The 19,460-nt window shown below is 38.6% G+C and overlaps 1 protein-coding gene across 2 annotated transcripts in view; it reads right to left on the minus strand.

The window, feature by feature from the left end:
• Positions 1-7,331: 7,331 nt before the first annotated feature.
• LOC145764983 (dual specificity calcium/calmodulin-dependent 3',5'-cyclic nucleotide phosphodiesterase 1A-like) overlaps positions 7,332-19,460 on the minus strand; it is a 42,942-nt gene continuing 30,813 nt past the window's right edge. For both annotated transcript variants that reach the window (XM_082576702.1, XM_082576701.1), the window contains exons 8-15: positions 18,701-18,801; positions 17,390-17,515; positions 15,240-15,341; positions 13,926-14,009; positions 13,572-13,690; positions 11,902-12,085; positions 9,999-10,114; positions 7,332-7,584 (exon numbers count right to left, since the gene is read on the minus strand). In XM_082576702.1, the coding sequence (XP_082432828.1) occupies positions 7,403-7,584; positions 9,999-10,114; positions 11,902-12,085; positions 13,572-13,690; positions 13,926-14,009; positions 15,240-15,341; positions 17,390-17,515; positions 18,701-18,801 (1,014 nt within the window). In that variant the 3' untranslated portion in view covers positions 7,332-7,402. The remainder of the gene's footprint in view (positions 7,585-9,998; positions 10,115-11,901; positions 12,086-13,571; positions 13,691-13,925; positions 14,010-15,239; positions 15,342-17,389; positions 17,516-18,700; positions 18,802-19,460) is intronic.

Genomic DNA, 19,460 nt, shown 5'->3' on the forward strand with positions numbered 1-19,460 from the left:
CGTGCGTTTGGTTGTCAGAGTAAAGGCTATTGCAGCAATAGGCAGTGCCGGATTAACCAAGTGCGGGGCCTGCAGCAGATTGATTTGATGTACAGATAATACCCGGGAAGCAATTGAATATTTTACAGATTTGATCTACATTCTACAACAAAAATAACAAAGTCTAATGTAATGTTTTATTTGCAAGGAGAAATATAAAACTTCAACAATATCATTCAAAAAGGTCTTTTCGACGCATTTTGATCTCTGCAAATTTGGCAATTATTTCAGATGAGTTCGGTGACTTCAGAATGTCATTTTCAATATTCAAAAGAGTTACATTGTGTAGCCGCTCTTGCCCCATCGTGTTTCGCAGATACAGTAGTTTTTAATCAACTTCAATTTTGAAAATGATCTCTCTCCAGTATAATTAGTTACCATCATACATAGATAAATGCGCAACAAATTGTCAATGTTAGGAAACGTGGTGTCACTATTGTTTTCTTTAATCGAAGTGAAATAGTTGAGTTCTGGAGAGGAACAATCAATAGCAATGTGCTTAACGAATTCTGAAAACTGAGGTAGTTCATCTTTCAATCCGTTTTCCAAATCCTGGGAATATGCTTCCAAAAGTCTGTCAGCACTTTCTTGGATCTGCGCAGGTGTTAGGTCATGCAGATTTCGCAAAAAAAACTAAACCGTTTGTTCAATTGGGTGTATGCCTTATAGTCCAGTCGTTGAAGGGTTTTACCTTGACTTAATTGGTGTAAAGCTGAAATTTTGCACATTGGTTCTGTTCATTATGTACAATGACCAAAAAAAAATCCCCGTCAAAATTTTTTGGTGAAAAAAAGTTATCCGCTATTTTCGAAATTCCGCCATTTTTTTCAAAATGGCGGATATACAATTACTGAATTATTCAATTTTTATGAAATTATAGTTAGTGTTGGTGCTCATTTAAAAGTAAATTTTATACTGCAATTATTTCACACTGGCAAAGTTTTGGTCCACCGTGATTGCCGGAGGAAGTTTACGGATACACGGAAAAAGAGTTCAGAAAAAATGCCTGCAAAGAAATTACCGTCTGTGACAAGGAAATTCAAGCTTCTGGAGCCTCCAGTAGGCTATACTGCGTCAAAAAGGTGCTGATAGGATTAATGCTGCTAGTACTAATAGAGGGGACAATACTGTTGCGACAGCTGGTCGAAAAGTACACATAGACTGTCGTAAACGTTATACCAACCCAATCGATATACACTGCAGCTTAAGACGAACAGAGAGGAAAGTGGGTCCTGCCTCACGGGGAAACAAAGTGTTCGAATTTTTGATGGCAATTTCCACAGTAAGACTCATTGTTTGTTTTGTGGGACTGGAGTTCTCACGGACAGACCTGGCTTTAGTTTTGTTAAAACAGATGTTTTTGCAAGGACTATATTAGAGTGTTGTGAGAGACGTTCTGACAATTGGTCATGCGCCATGAAAGGTCGTATTGAATATTACGGTAGCGATTTGCATGCTGCAGACTGTTTATACCATCATTCTTGTAGTGTTAATTTTATATGTGGATTTAACGTACCCTTGCAATGCGGCAGAGTACCTGAGGCAAAACGTCTAAAATCTGGGCGACCTAAGGATGAGGAACAGGACCAGGCATTTCTAAAGATGTGTTCCCATCTTGAACGGAATGATGAAGAACAGTTAACGATATCAGACCTCAGATCTAAAATGAAGGAGTTTTTAGCAAATGATGATTGCCTTCCTTAAGGATCAAAATATCTGAAGACCCAATTATAGAAACAGTGTGGTGAATCTATTTATATAGCTGAAGGTCAGGGCCTTCATTGCATTGTCACTATGAGAGAGAAGACATCCGAAATCCTCCGATCTCATTACCTAAAAACAAGACATGAGGATGATGAAAAGTCACAAAAGAGAGAAATAGTTAAAACTGCGGCAAGGCTCATCAATAATGGTGTTCCAACTGTTAATGATCACTATCCAAGCACAGACGCACTCCTAGATAATAATAATAATCGTGTTTCATTTGCGCCCAAGGCGATACATAACATACAATGACACTGCGATCACAGATGTGATAGCCTACAACAGACGACAGGAGGCAGCGAAGTGACATATAGGCTTAGTCTTCGAGTCAGCTTCTCTCCTTATTTTGGGTTGCCATTAAGTGTCTGTGTCTAGACACAGTCGCGTGCTCTGGAGCGGTGTCGAACCCACATCCTTTCGAACGTCGCGCAGACGTTCTCACCACTTCGCTACGCAACCGACACTCAATCTCGGTCCTGAAGACGCAGAAGACATCCTGAAGCGCAGAAGGCATCCTGAAGCGCAGAATACATCACTGGCTGGTTATGTACCTTTTTCTCAGGATCAAACCCTGAGGAATATTGTGAATGGTGTTGTGGCCGAGAATGACGTTAATGTAGGCATAAACAAACGAAAAATGATCGACTTAATCAGTAAAACACTTCGGGGTAGTCAAAAGGCTGCAAAGTGATCAATGTCCCAGGGGATGCTGATGTTCCGATTGTGAAGGCTACTGTTGTTAATGTAATGTCATACTCGACAACGTTGATTGAAGAAGACACAGATCTGTTGGTCCTGCTTCTTCATTATGCGCAACAAGCAAACAAAGATCTATATTTCCGTTCCGACAAGGAAAATGCTGACAAAGTGTATCAAATAAACGAACTGAAAATGGTGATGGGTGAAGAATTATGTTCCCAATTACTTTTTCTACATGCCTACACTGGATGTGACACAGCATCAAGAATCTTTGGTGTTGATAAGCAATTTGTCTTTCACAAGCTGGTAAAGGGTGCTGCTACTCTGAAAGACTGTGCCAATTACTTCCTTCTTCCAAAGCAGACAGCAGCATCCATTGTGAACAAAGATTGTCAAGCAATGGTTGTGATTTTTGGGGGCACGCGGACGGATTCCCTCTCGTCATTGCTACAGATTACTAATAAAAAAGTAGTCTCTTCCCAATCATTTGTGACGCCTACCAGAACGCCTACCACCTACTGAGTCATCGACAAAATTTCACTGTCTAAGGGTTTACTACCAAATAATGGTCTGGCTAGGACAGGAGGTGATATGGAAACTTACGGGTGGGGTTGGAAACTGGAAGGCAGTCAGTTTGTGACAACAGAGTCGGACATGGATGCTGACCCAGATTCCCTCTTATAGAACCTACAGCAACTGTACAACTGGCTGTAGCACTGCCAGGTGGAGCTGTAGGCAGAATAATCTACCCTGTACCGCATCATGTGGACAGTGCAACTTGATGCCTGTAACAATACGTACAATCAGTCATTACTGGATGAAGATGATGACCAGGACTAATTGATGGAGGTTTTTACGTAATTTAACGTGGAAAGTAACCGCTCACACATCATTGGCCAGTTGTTCAATTTTAAGTTATCTGTTATTTTTTCTTGCCTTCAACCGCACTACAGTATATAACCTTGTGAAGTTTTATTTTGAATGTTATTCGCTCTGAGGATGCGCGTTCTCATGGTGCGCGAAACGTCAGTAAAGCAATAAACCATCCTGTTTGTTGTAGCTTTTACTTTCAATTTCATCAGATGAACGTTGCAACTAGTACTAGAAGCGATAATTGTCCTAATGAACACCCAAACTTTTCAGTATTCAACTGAATGTAAATAACTTAATAAGTGGTCTGCCATTCCTGTACAGCCAATGTTTCACGTTATTGGTTTTGTTTCATATAAGTCTTTCCATTAAACTAATGAGTTAATTTCATTTTCAATTGTTTTAATGAATTCTTTACCACCTTAAGCTTAGGGATAGACGCCAGAATTAAAGCTCTAGCATGAATATTAAGTGAATTATTGTCATTACACTGTTTTGTCGGCCATCTTGAAAATGACAACTTTCCGGTGCTCTGATTCTCCTAGATTTTTAATATATTATTCTTGATGATAGCCTAAATAGGCCTACTAGAAAAAACCTTTTGGAAAACCTTTTGTAGAAAATTTTTTTTGTTTTTAAATTTTTGTTTGAAAAGTTTGTTTATCCGCCAGTTTGAGAAAAAAATTGGCGGATTTTCAAAAAAAGCGGATAACTTTTTTTCACCAAAAGATTTTCACGGGGATTTTTTTTTGGTCAATGTACATAATCAACAGAAGCAATGTGCAAAGTTTCAGCTTTACACCAATTAAGTCAAGGTTCGACCCTTTTTTTCGCTTCAACGACTGGACTATTACGGCGTTGCTCTAGCGCAGATTGTAGGCTGTCCAATACTGCAAGAAAAACTTCCACCCGGAATCTATGATTGATTAGGGAACGTTCAAATGTTACGTAACGCCTTCGAGGGGGAGGGGGGGGTTTATGCAAAGCGTTACGTTAGCATCACATTGGGGGGGAGGGGGTTCAAGCAAAACGTTACGTAACGCTTTCGAGTACGGAACGGTAGTTTTTTGTGCTGAATTCGTACTGAAAAAGCGTTACATGGGGGAGGGGGGGATTGAAAAAAGCGTTACGTTGGCGTTACATGGGGGAGGGGGGGTCAAAAATTCGGAAAAAAAGCGTTACGTAATATTTGAACGTTCCTTTATATCACTGGTCTATACGATTTTTGCGCCATGAACTTTGAAAACTGATTTAAAGTAATTTTGGGGTGCTGAATCCGAATCTGACCTCAGATTTTGCCTATCACGTCAGGTTTGTGAGATATGGTAACAAAAAATTGTTACTTTTGTCAAAAGTGGAAAATTTGACGTTGCGTTTATCACACATACCTACCCTGTAAACATCACAGTATTGAGCCGATACTGGGCCAGTATCGGCCCAATACTATGATGTTTGCTGGGTATTGTGCTATATCCAGGCCATGTGGTGCATATGTAGCTGAAATAAACCCACAAACTACAATTTTAATACCAATTTGTTTTCTAAGCAACATTATTAACCATGCAGTAATAATAACAAGCTAAAAGTATAACTGACCCCCTCCCCGTCAATGTTTTGCATGAAACCACAAAGATTTAAGCAGGCCTATGACGATGCTTGTTCATTAACCTCATTTAAGCTGTTTTTGCCTGTCTAACACTAACCTTTCGCTATAGCACTGCACATATTGGTAGTAAACGCAACGCCAAATCTTTCACTTTTGGCAAAAATAAAGTAGCCTATTTTTGTTATCATATCTCTAAAATTTGATGTGATAGTAAAAATCTGAGTTCGGATTCAGCAACCCAAAATTACCTGAAATCAGTTTACAAAGTCCAAACCGCAGAAAAAAAATCTTTTTTTGTAGACCAGTGATTGCATCTGGAACTGAACGGCCGCTGCCTACATCCTCATCGCGCCTTCGATTTCGGACAATTCGTTTTGTGCCTGTTGGTCGGTAATCCGGCACTTGAGTCAGCTTCTGCGCCTCTGACTCAAAATTAGCGAATTGTTCTCTGAAAGTCTGTAGAGATCCTGCAAAAGAGGCACATAACGCTGAAGCAATGTTGAGATTTTTTTGCTTTGCTTGAAGAGAGGCTTGAGTTGCCTGGAAGCAATTATCGAGTAAGCTATTCCAAAAAACCGTTGGGACTAGTAATTTATTCCTACAATTATAATGTTCTCCTTTGCCATTCTAGTTTGCAAGCCAAAAATTACTTGCCATGTTCGACATTTTTTTGCAAAAAAAAAGTTTTGCTCGCCAAGCGCGGGGCCCGTAGCAGCTGCTACATCTGCTACTATAGTTAATCCGGCGCTGGCAATAGGATGGTATTGCATTGGCATAAATATTGTATAAAATTATATGTCGCATTTCAGTACATTTTTCGTTTCCCTCTGTAATGTCGCCAACTACGCAACAGTCCTCACTACATGGTGTTGTCTAATTTAACAGTATGCTTTCAAAAGCTTACTATGTATGGTATTCCATACTGCTGAAAACCAGCTAATGACGTGACGCTATATCGGGCACCTGCGTGAAAGGTCACAAATTAATGCAGTAAATTCGCCAACCGTATGAGTGTATGTAATGTGCTACAGATGAGTAGCAAGATCTCACCCAGTTGAGAAGTTTCGCGGGAGGGGGTAGGAGATCACGTTTCTCACATTGTTTTGTCAAAATCAATCAGTAGGCGAGTTTTCAAAAACATAAGGTTGGCGTACAAGTTTTCGAATGCTAACTTTTTAAGACAGGCTACTTTCTGATGGAAATTTGAGGAAACCATTACGTACGTGTTCTTGCGATAAAGTGCTACTTTCTAAAAATTGTCTTTATTTGGAACCCGAAAATCTCGTTGGTACCGGGCCCAAAGTATTCTCAACGGTCCTGAAGGTGGCGGCAAACGTTCAATATGATTTGCATTTTGCAATGCTATTACAGTAGAATTCGCCTATAAACGGCTTCGTTTATAACGTCAATTCGCCTATTACGTCACATTTCGCTCGGTCCCGGCAGAATTCCTATCTTTTACGTACATTGTAGTTCGGCTACAACAGCATCGCCTATAACGTCAATTCGCATGTAACAGTACCCTTTATTGGTCTCCAGACGTCTTTTGTTAGTTTATAACGTCACCAGCCTTCACCACGAACGGTCAGTCTTTTAATCCAGTTGGCGCTGCTACTTGCAAAATGTCTTCTCTTTATTTTGCTACGTCGTTCGCAGCAGGGACTTTAATTAACTGTAAATTAACTTTTGATGGCGACGATCCTGTAGAAGCCGTTTCAACTCCAGTAGAAGCCCTGAAGTCAATCAGACAACTAGACCGATACTTCCGAAGTCACGACGATAGCGAGCAAATCCTACATTATTTAGCAAAAACTGAACCCTATGTGGTAGAGAAATCCGTGTCAAAACCGAAACAGCTGAAGATCAATGCCTGTTTTGCTAACAATGAACTTCTCTACTACTGTATGTAATGAGCTGTATTGCGCAAATTTCCTGTACTTTTCGCTGTAGGTTATTTTTTTTAAACAATTTCTTTGTTTACTGTATTTTCTGCGTGACTTTTGTCAGTTTGGTAGTACACAATAAACCTGACTGGATTATACACTTCTTTCTTTAATCAAAAGACAGTTTTGGAATAGTTTGCGGTAGTTCGGCTATAACGTCAGTTTTTGCAATCCCCTAGAGGTGCCGTTATAGACGAATTCTATTGTAATTATCCTAGACAGTGAATCAATCTGTTTTGAAGGTTTGCCTTCAAAACAATGGTTTGAATAGAATTGCACGATAGCAGACTGACACTTTCCAAATCACTCCAGCCCCACCAGCTGTACGTCAGGCTACCCACTGTCAACATTGCTGTAAGTAAGAGACAAAGTTTGAAGTTCATAGCTGTTTTAAGCTCTCGAGGTATCATTATATAAAAAAAAAGTTTTATTTCAATAATCAACAAAGCAATGTCCATAAAAAGAAAATGTCGCTCGTTTGCTAAGTAGGCGCTGACACATTAGCGACTTGCAATGTTCTTTTCACAAATCCATTTTCGGAAGATGGATATCTAACAGACAAGATGCTGTCCAAATCCTTCTGAATGATCGAAGGAAGAATGTCTGCATTGATTCTTGCAGCTTCAGTAAATGCATTTTCTCCCAGTAACGATTTCTCCATCTCTATTACAATAATATGGCATCAATTTAATCTTAAGTGAACCATTTCTAGTAGTAGACTACGTACACATTTTTGGTTGGTTTTTGAATCTTTATTCTCGCATTGACAAAGCCTTGATAGGTTGGTTATTCCTGGTAGTTTCGCATACTTGTAGAGCAGTGGTTTCCAACCTGGGGGTAAATTACCCCCGGGGGGTAATTTGCTTATTTTTGGGGGGTAACGAGACCCGATTTGGAAACAGTGAAGGTTGTGAATTTTATAAAAGCGAAGGAATTGACCAGTCGTCTTTTCAAGGAACTGTGCAAGGAGATGGGAGAAAGATCTGAAGCATTACTGTACCACACAGAAGTATAATGGCTGTTTCGTGACAAAGTGATAATCCACCTGGTAGAACTTTGTGAGGCTGTCCATGTTTTTCTGATAGAAAAGCCTGACTTGGCTGAATACTTCACTAACCAACAGTGGATTTCCCAGCTGTGCTACCTGGCTGATATCTTTGGTGAATCGAAAATAGGCAATTCAAGGCAAGAATGTAACTGTGATCGACACCAAAGTAGCCGTAGCAGCAATTATCGCAAAGGTTAAGTTGCAAGCGAGTTGGAAGAGGCACAGTGGCGCAGTTTCAGACGCTCGACAATCGACATGTACCTCGAAGACAATGGACTTGAGTTGACAGCGGCGTTGAAGGAGGACATAGCTGACCACTTAGGCCAGCTAGCCAAGAAGATGGACAACTATACTTTCCGAATTGGACATGCACACGGCTAGTCTCCATTTGGTGCATAGAGCCCTTCACATGTGATGACAGCCAGGTGGATGATGACGACTTTCCGCCCAAAGAAGAATTGATCACTCTCCGAAAGAACGAAGCGTTGAAACTTGATTTCAAGGAGAAAGGCTTGGAACCCTTCTGGATTGGCAGACTCCAGGACGCACTAACAGTAGCGACACGGGCATTAAATATCCCGACATCTTTTTCAACAACTTATCGCTGTGAACAAGGATTTTCAACTGTCTTGGGAATGAAGACAAAGAAGCGCAATCGCCTGGATGTCGAAATCGACGCAAGAATCGCCCTCATTAGCCTACCACAAAGCCCAGGATCACAAAGCTGGCGGCTGAAGTCCAGGCCCAATCTTCGCATTGAATGTTTACCGCGCATTGTTATCTTGTATTCAGTGAAATACATAGCAATAAACACCTTTGTTTTTGAAAATTGATCGTGGGGGTAATTGCCTCACTTCAGGGTGTAGATTAGGGTAACAACCAAAAAAAGGTTGGGAACCACTGTTGTAGAGGCTCTTGACGCAGGGCCGGTTACCGAGATTGGCAGAGTGAAGTTTAAACTTTACGATAATTGCCTCTACCCAGAGATCGGTTTCGAGTAATGGGTAGTACCAAGTTTAAGTCATAAGTAGAGTAGACAACCGGAAACAGACATTGCCGTCGGCTGCAGCGTGGGTCAGGTGTATGTCGGAAGGCGTATACCGATGCATAGCGCTCAAGTCCGCTTTCCCGCAATGCAAGATAAAGATATGAAAAACAAACAAACAAAGACTGGTCAAGACTTAATAACAAAACTGCAGTAGAAAAATCTCACAACAGAGAAACTTGGCGCATCATTGCCTCCAACCCTCGGCGAGAGGAAGGAACTTAATGATGATAATGAAGTCTTGATGCCGGGTAATTATTCCATTCACTAGGTGCCGCTGAATGGAGAGCAGTCCTGAATGCGTTGCTCAAGCGCACACCCAAGCTATTTTTCTTCGCACAAAACAAAAATTTTATGCTTCACTTGATCACTATGAACTATAGCTAAAATATGAGCCTGCATTAGAAGTCCAAAGATAAGGGTATTTATCCAAAAATTTAGGAGGCAAGAAATTATGCACGCATCCAATAGCCTGTAAGCCATTCAAAGTAGTAGGCTAGGCGTGTGCCGTGTTGTAGATTAACGGAAAAACAACAAAGGTAATAATAGGCCTACGATATCAATTTCGGAGTATGGATAAAATACCCAACAAATTAATGGCCTACGGCTACGCAATTCACGATGTTTCTTAAAGGGAAGATAGTTTTCAGCACTTGATGAAGGTGTTCAAAGTTATTTTTGCTTGCTAATTTCCTTGAATTTTTGTAATAAACCGGGCTAAGCCTAGTTCGTATTTGTAACTAACGTGGTTGGTTGTTTATTGTTTATACTGTCAAATGTTGCAGGCATAAGTTGGCTATTAAAACAAAAGCAAATTGGTATTACGCTAGCCCTGACAAAGATAGCAGCGTTCAAAAACACCAGCATTCATTGATAGCCTATCTTGATGCAGTATTAGCATACAATGGTATCTTACATTATTATGCTTTCAGTCATATGATAGACATGCTATAGTAAGCAGTGCGTTTTAACACCAAACCTTACCGATAACATCTTTTTTAATCCACTGAGATTTGTTGTAATCGATGCATGAAAAACAAAGCTTTTCGAAGTTACTCAACCTGGCCTCTGTGACGTCGAAGTTTTTCATGATTTCATCGCTGAAACAAGCAGAAAGTTATGCTTGTTTGATGGCTTATGTATCGATACAGTCTATTGTTTGGATGGTAGGCCTATAAACTCGTTCTTTTACTCCGGAAATAAATTATGAATAAAGTGATCATTTGTTGAGCTTACGTTTTGATGCCGGCTAATTCTTTAGACTTGATTGTCGGCTACGTAGGCTAAAGCAAATCTACCCATTGTCAGAGGTGGGCACCCGCTATTTTTAAAGTAGCGCGCTACCCGCTACCACTACTTGGGCCAAAGTAGCGCGCGCTACCGCTACCAATTTACAAAAGTAGCGCGCTACCCTCTACCGCTACTCGGGCCAAAGTAGCGCGCGCTACCGCTACTTCTTCCGCTACTTTTGTCTAAAATGACACTAGGAAACACTCAAGTCCCTAGTGACACAAAAATGACCTTGAAAACGAATGTTATTCGTTTACACTGTCATTTTAACGTCGTTATAGAAAACACCCTCTAAGGGAAATTTATTGTTACGCATCTTTCAAAAGCACGAGCATTTCAAAATGAGAGTCACTAAGTCCTGCCGACTTTCGCTTAAGCACATCTTTTCATCGGAGAAAAGTCTCCACCGCAGCACTGGAAGGAATTGGGGTGTTGTATTTAATGAACAGATGTTTTAACTCGGTATTCGAAAAGCTCAAGGACTTGCTCTTGTCCGAAAAAAAGGCGTCTACAATTGTTGCTTCCTTCTGCACCGACGTTTCACGGGATGGCGCAAACACTCCAAAAAATACATCCTCGGAGTCATGATTGGTGTTGGTGTCACTCTTCTCGGTATCAACCTGGCTTGATGTCTCCCGCAACAGTCGAATTACATCTGTCTTGACGTTTTCTCGCAGTGCGTCAGCATCATCCGTGGAAACGTGGTGCAGAAATTGTAGCCACGACGTCTTGAAGGAGGGATGAAGACATGATGCCATAACGCATTTCATGTTGTTGAAGCACTTGTTGAATCGTTTCTTCACCCCTTCAAGGACTTTCACTTTCAACTCCTCACAGGTCACAAGATCACTGATCTCGGTCAACTTCTTCCCGCAAATTGCGATGGTTAGAAGCAAGACTCCGTAATATGCCTTGAACTCGCCCTGGAGAATGTCTAAAGCCTGGCAGATAGGTTTCATCATACGGAGATATTGCCCAAAGAAATTGACGTCAGCTAGAAAAGACTGAAACTTTGCAACCAAGCCGATTATATAGCTGTTTGACCACGCCAGTGTTGCAAAAAAAACAAGAATTTTTTTCAATTTAAATTAAAAAGTAGCGGGAGTGCGACTGAAAAAAAGTAGCGGCTCTCCCGCTACTTTGCAATAAAAATAGCGCCGCTACTGCAGCCGCTACTCCAACTAAAAAGTAGCGCCGCTACCGCTACTTTTACCAAAAAAGTAGCGCCGCTACAAAAGTAGCGCGCTACTGCCCACCTCTGCCCATTGTAGCGTTTTGCTTATAGGCCAATGCTAAACCAAAACCGTTAATAGATGCATTTTATGATGCATATTTAATTGCAGAAAAAGTACCCTAAGAAAGAAAAAGTGAGCCACGACAATCATTTCATGAAAAAACGAGTGAGAAATACTGCTGAAGTGGCCTATACCAAATTACTTAGGGGCTGGAGCTACTCAAAGGCTTTCATTTTCAGACTGAAAGTTTTTACAAAATAATTTAGGCCTACTGAATTACATCAAATGCATAGCCAAACGTTTTGTGTTCTTGTCTTTAACATCGGTTGCAAAGGTATCGGAAATATTGGTCATTAGCCTACCTTGCTGGAACATCACAAAACCGCAACTTTAAAATATCATTCGGAATGGTATTTGTCTCATCAGAAGAGGCGCCATTGTGTTTGTTTTGTGCTTCCACGGCTGAGCGCACAGCTGGACCGTTAATCGCACTGAAGACTCGGAGTAAGATGGAGAACGTGGGTTGAACAACACACTCGATGAAGCCTGGAAACACAAAGTGAAAAACATTCTGTGATTTTCCAATAGTAGGCTACTACAGCAATTCGATAGTAGGCCTAACCTAAATAAATCGGTATTATTAAAGTTTCATTTACGGCTGACTTTAATCATAATCTTTTCAATGCGTGATTGGAGCTTCTGAGTTTGTTCAGTCCGGTAGCGTGTTTAGGTACCATACTGTAAGTGAGCGATTACCGGGAACTTTCAGCCCATGATAGAGATTTCACTTAATTGTATTTTTGACTAAAATGCCATAAATCTGGCAGAAAAAAACTGTGTCAGTGGTGGAATTTAGCAGGTTCTCACCAGTTAGTGCAAAAAAGATCAAGTCAGGAAGGTCAAAGCAAGTCAGGAATTTAGTTAAAAGTAGCATATCCCAACTATTCTTGTTGCATTAAAACTAGACCTACCATACGTCCCGGTTTGGCCGGGACAGTCCCGGTTTAAACGTCTGTCCCGGTGTCCCGTCCCGGTTAGCAAAATGTCCGGGAATTTTACTTTAGTGAAATTTTCAAAATTAACTCCAACCTGATGCAAAATTATGAAATAATTCCGTCCCAAACGGCATAACTTTGCTTTAACTCGAGGCTTATTTTAATATCCTAATTTTTTTAGCTTATTAGGTTGAGTAAAATATCGCGCATAGCTTGAGAAATCCTTTAGTTAGGGAATAATGAGTGACGTTTATTGCGTCATTATTCTATTGACTTCAATGAAACGATGAAGCCAATGGTTTCTGAATGCATCCCCCTATAAATGTTTGATTTGTGAGTTAGTGTTATTTTTTTGTTCTCAGTGTTTGTTCTTTCTTTGTTTTTTATAAATGTCTGATTTGTGACTTAGTGTTACTTAAATTAACATGTCTTTTCCTTTAAATAAAGTAATTAAAAATTTTATTCAATCTAAGTAGAATACTTTATTATGCAATATTAAAGCTTATAAATATAAATATGGAATAAAAATTTGCCAAGCTCAGGCCTTCGGCCTTTCGTCCAGTTATTTCATTCATAGTTTTGAGTTTGTTCCGGATTATGCCCAAGAAATTATGGTAAGTCTAATTAAAACAGGTTGGTACAGTCTGCGTAGCCTACACTTGGTTGAAAACGGTTTGAGAACATTTAGGATCACACCACGGACTTGGGCATCAGGATTTGTGATGCATAGCTTATCGCTTGGGAATTTTTTTTATATCTAATTTTATTTCTTCGTCATGATGAGCTAAACACATCAAGGATGTTCCATTCACGACCATCAGACTTTTGATAATGTACGAAGACCGAAAACATCCAGTAGCAACTTTCTACTATTTTTTGTTTTTTTTAATCATAGAAAATTTTGAAATTTTCCCTTGCCAAATTTAAAACGGATTTTCTTGTTTCGATCTCAACCACATAACATTCGCGTTTTGTCGCTCTTACTTATTTTAGAATTAGGCCTTTGATATAAGTAAACGGTAATGTTATATATTTACTTATTTGTGATTGCGCAACTCGAGCGGAATGACGGTCACACAGGGGCGATAGAGGGAGGCTTTCTACTCTTTCACGATCTCCTTGATCAAAGAACTCGAACATGAGACGTTTCGTCCATCTGTTGAGACATTGCATGTGACTATTAATTTTAATTTTGAAAACTAACATAACAATTTTAATTAAAATCGAAATGACGACAGCGAACCTGATAAACAATTTTAAAAAATCGAGAAAAATACAGCATGTAGCATCAAAATCGAGTTTAACTCCATATAAATTTGCAATTGCACGTATAGGAATCAGAAGAAGAAAAACCTCCATCAAACGAACTTTTAAAACTTGATTTTACTTACTGGTGATGGAGGAACCATGGCTTGGATGGATGGTTAATGTCAGATGCATGAATCAACATACACATTGTTTTCGACTTTTCAAACCTAAATACATATATATCTGGTATTCTGGTTTCAATATCAAATATAGTTATTACTTTCTAAAACTTCTACAGCCTGTTTCACCCAAAAAGGGAAAACATCAAAAGGTCCTTATTCAAATAGAATCTGGTTTCAATGTGCACCACATAAGGTTGGCGACTTTAGTATATCTTCAAACTAACGTCAAATGCGTAGACAAAACGTACACTTTCGAATTGAACTCACAAATATGAGCAAGATTCAGTTCTTATCTCTTAAGGGAAATAAAAACAACTACACTAACCAGTTAAAACAGTTGTTGTTTTGCACTTATCAAACGTCTTGTAAACGTAGACAACAAAACCAGAAAAATTTAAGGTTGTAACAAATCAGCAACAGAATTCATCAGGATGTAAACGACAAAAATGAGCTATGTTTTTTTTACTGAGATCCGACTTTGATTAAAGATCAATGCAACGTTGTTTTTGTAAACTTATTGGAATGCCAAACATATTAACGTAGGACTCGGTTAGAAGTTAATATTTTGCCATTATCTTTGTTGAGTCATGGTTGAGCCACAAGCAAATTTCACCAACCCACATGACAATTGCAAAAACATGTGCTCAAAACATCATTGCCAAATGTCAAACATGTTTTGAAGAGTACATTCGTATTTTACTTCTACAAAACAACGACAAAATTAAGTTATGAAAATGCAGTACAAACAGCTCATGGTTGAGAACAACGGCGCATTGTATCCAACCCTCAATACAAGGAAGGAACATAATGAAGATAACAACTTTTAAAGTCAAAGGAGTTTGTAATGCTGTAGGCCTACATCGATTTTAAGAATTTGTTACATCTGCTTAGTGTAGTCTGAAGGTTTCATTCTGAGGCTGAACTTTCTGCTTTAATTTTTGTTCCTGAATAAACTTTTTCATGAAAATTAAACTTTGTTGACTTTTAACAATAGAACGACGTGAGAAAACTAAACAAGAAATGCTCCCAACGGAGGGTAGTGGATTTGCTGCGAAGCTTATCACCACTCTAATTAAACATAAAACCGCAGACCACATCATCAATAATTGTACCATCTTCAACCCATCTAACAAAGTGGAAGGTCTACGTGTCTTAGATAATGACACCAAAAACTGGCTGCTCTCTAGTAGCCTTCCAATGTTGTCTCAAAACGTCGTAATCTGGGATAGTAAAAAGATAGACCCTGGGCCCCAGAAGAAAAATTATATAACTTACACGTCTGGACATTGCACAGCGGCCTCCATTCGTTGAACTTGCTCCAGATGTTGTTTCATGTCCGTAGCAAGAACCATTTCAATCACTAATGATCTGCAATCTCTGTCGAAAACAAAGTAGGTTAAGTTATGTTTGTCTTTTGCAAAAAACAACTTCAAACGACTGAGCAAAAAATATACAGTATATCCAGATTCTAAAGTTACAATAATTAATTATCGTCGATTTATCGCAACATTGTGCACTGTAGGCTACAACGCTCTTACTGCTGTTTGTCCGACATAAGCTTCAAAACCTGGTAATTTTGTGTTTACAATTCGCAACCGTAAATTAGTAATACAGCAGCTTTGCAGTAACATTCTTTCAAACGATGGATGTAAGAAGAAACAACCGACAATTGAATCCGGCTAAGTTAAATTTCACATTGTTAGCTGTGTGTCAATGCCAAATAAAAGCGCAAGAGAAACTTTCCTTGGCATAGCCTACAATACTTTCCGGGTTGATCATTGAGGATACTGTGACTTGACCGTAAAATAAGTTGCCGGTTTGATACATAGCACATTGATTTACAGTATTGCAGCCCTACTACAACCTTTAAAAAGTTTAGTGTTAACACATGGTTTAAAAATCTTGCTAAATAAGATTAAGATTGTTATCCAAAAGAAACAAAAGAGTATAGTGATAGAAATCATGCTGTGAAAGTAACTTAAAAGGCACGATTTCGGAAGATCTACGAAGACCTTTAATTTTGTCCACATCTTCACATAAAAAGGGTACAAAATTTGATTGATGTTACTCTATTACCGGAGTAACCAAGTCGGATAAAACTAAATTATACGATATCAAGCTATGAGTGGTGTACCAGTAGCTACATAAATGGAGATTTCTTTTTCTAGATAGACCATCGCCTCAGTAGAGGCCAAGCTGTAATAAAGTGTACAAACAATGGAAGGTTAAGATGTCAACCAGCAGATTAAGTGCTGGTTTACGAACATATCCTTGCTGAGATAACTTATTTTGGTCACGGTTTTTCGCTTAAAATTGCACAATCTGTGCAATAGTTTATTTTGTTAACAAGTGATAGCAAAGCTGACGTAATATTAGCACATAGGATATCTACGCCTTTGCTTTTAATACTTTGTCAAATTTACTCTGTTGTATGAAAATAACAGTATATTAAGTACAAAATGTGAGAGCAGAGATTAAAAAAACAACGCTACCAATTCAAGGTTTAAAGGAAGCAAAAAAAGTAGCATTTTTAACATTAAATAAACTAGAAATTGTTTTTCATGTTTTTGTTTGGGTGATACAGTAGGTTACTATTTTTGCATTATTCAAATTTTTTATAATAATACAAAAAAAAATACCTTTAATTAAAGAAATAGAGGCTGATGTCTCTTAACGTCTGCTCTAGTTTCTCGATGTTATTGAGTTTTTTTTCAGTTTTAATTTTATTTTTCATTGCTTACGCGAACATGTAAAGAACGATAAAGTAAACAGTAAAATATACAAGGATCCTTGATTTAGAATACAACCAAACAATTAAAAATAATAAATAACTTATTATATTACGTTTTGTTTTGTTTATAATGGTTGCCAATCCATGTTAAATTTTACTGTAGTTTTGTCATTTTTCCTTTTTGTTTATATAGTAAAAGACTTCGCTCAATATCAACTTAAAAAAACAAATTTTTATGATAATTTCTGATTTCCATCCGCAGCGCCAAAGCCAGCATCAGTGATTCAAAGATTCTAAAAGTAGCCTACACTGATTGAGGTTTATAAGCCTCTACAATGGACCTAAGATTGAATCAAGACGAGGTTTTCTAAGTCAGATAATAAATATTGTCTAAGAAAAATATACACATCCACGACTCAAGATATGTATCACAACATAACCTGCTTATTGCACGTGTAGAAATCCGGATATAGAAGGAAAGGAAAGGCAGTTGTTATAGGATTTGTGACATTTTAGGATAAGCTTGTGACACTTTATAATGCACTGTGGTAACATTGCACGCAGTACGTCGAAACGTCGCTTGTGTAATATCACGAATCGAAATTAAAAAAAAACATTTTTACTGTCTTGAAATATCTATTGACATCAAAAACAAAATACAAATTCCTTCTGTATGCGTCCTGTGATGACTTACTGGTAGTCTTCTTTCGAAAAATTTGCTAAAATATCACAATCGTTTTCCTTGAGTAGCCGGAATGCGGCGCTGACATGGTGATTTTCCAGCACAGACTTGTCATTGTACAAAAGGGCTAAATTTGACCTGAAATAAATCAAAATAGTTTGATTCAACAGTAACTTCGAAAGTAAAGACCTTTGTTGTCTTTTTGTGACTGCAACAATAAAATGATCGCCCCGTTAGCTCAGTGGTTGCGCGCCCGGCTCAAGATCACGCGGCGCTGGTTCGAATCTCGCGGTGTGCGCTTGAGCGACGTATTTCAGGACTACTCTCCACTCAGCGGCACCTAGTGAATGGAATAATTCCGCGGCAACAAGACTTCAACAATCGGAAATTTTACTCTGTCAATCTCTGTAACCGGCTCTGCGTCAAGAGCCTCTACAAGACTACAAGTATGCGAAGCTACCAGGAATAACCAATCAAGGCTTTGTCAGTCCGAGGATAAAAATTCAAAACCAACCAAACCGCTTGCTCAGATTAATTTCGTCTGCTCCTGCATTGCCATTACAAGCATGAAATCTCAGCACTAGCGGGTGATTTGCCCTAACTAGCTTCAACAGAACCTCGTTAGCCTACTGGAAAGATGTTCTAGAGTCTTCACGTCTGCACCCCGTTGAGGAGAGATTGATTTTTACGAACGCCGCCGAAGATATAAGGACTACTTTTACCATTACTTGAGTCCACATTTGAGAGAAGTGTGCTTTTTATAATAGTCATAAACTGGGATGGCCAGAAAAGGTCAGCTTAAATTACCGACAATGCTCTTAAGAAAGCAGCTTTGTAATTGCCGTACTAAATTGTCGCAAATTAGTTGAACAAAGTTCTGACGCAAGATTAGCAATTTTTGTTTGGGAAAACATTTCTTAAATCCCAGTTCTTCTTCTCTGTCAAAGTTTACTGACACCTCGCTTTATCACAAATAAGATCGTTATCCCCTTCCGATGTGGTTTCATGATTGTTGTCATATAATGTAAACGCATCGGAATCTCAATTTATTATTACCGCTCAAACAAAAGACAATCGGTGTCATTTTTTAAGTGTTTAATGTGGCTATACTGGCTAATCAATGTTAGGTTAGGTAGGCTTGGACTAACCGGAGTAAAAATTTGCTTTGGAGACTAAGAGCTTTAGTAATAACTTACAGTATTGGTACTTTAGTATTTTTAGTAATAGCATTTAGTAATTTATCATTAGTAATATACACAAGTAGCCTACTGTGTGACATAGCACAAAAATGTAAAACTTCTTTCTAGCAACGTTATGGCCAACCTTGTGTGAATGTGGAAGTTGTTTGTTGTTCCCGTGTGCTCTAGGTCGTGTATTATTGCCGCCATTATCATAGAAAAAATCTCCAAATCTGAGAACCAGCTCTAAACATAAATTTGCAAAATCAACAATTAGATATAACCTACAGCAAAGGTTTGTAGGCCTATTATGTCGACCCATAGATTGCTATAGTTCCTATAAAGGTATGGAAATGCAGTACACACTTTTCTACAAGTGAGTTGTGTGGCATTTTGTATGCATGCAAAACATTGCATCGATTCACGTGTTTTTCTCATTCTATTTATTTTTTCAGCATATCCTATTCCATCAAAAACGTAAACCATTTAAGTGACTTGATTTTTAATGTTAATCAAATTTTGAACTTTTATTCACTCTTGAAATTTAAATTTAAAACAATGGGACACCACAGTAAAATACCCATACAGTGTTTCCATTTTTATTTTTCTCTTTTCCATGTAAATTAAGACTGCTGAACTTCGGTCATATGTTACAAGGTGCTGCTTTTACAAATGTTTTCCAGTAATACTCTGACATGATATTCATCAACTAAACACTGTCACACACAAGAGATTAAACATCACACAAACACCATAAGATCGGAGTCCTCATTCGATTTTCAAGCACAGTTTCTGGAACTATAACAACTGAAAAGTCACACTGGCATAGATATCTACTATCCAAGTGCAAAGTACAAGTTCAAAGCATATTTTTGCACACGGATGTTGTAAGTCTATATGAATAA

Source organism: Aplidium turbinatum, chromosome 2 (genome assembly GCF_918807975.1).
Source record: "Aplidium turbinatum chromosome 2, kaAplTurb1.1, whole genome shotgun sequence".
In the NCBI taxonomy this organism is placed as follows: domain Eukaryota; kingdom Metazoa; phylum Chordata; class Ascidiacea; order Aplousobranchia; family Polyclinidae; genus Aplidium; species Aplidium turbinatum.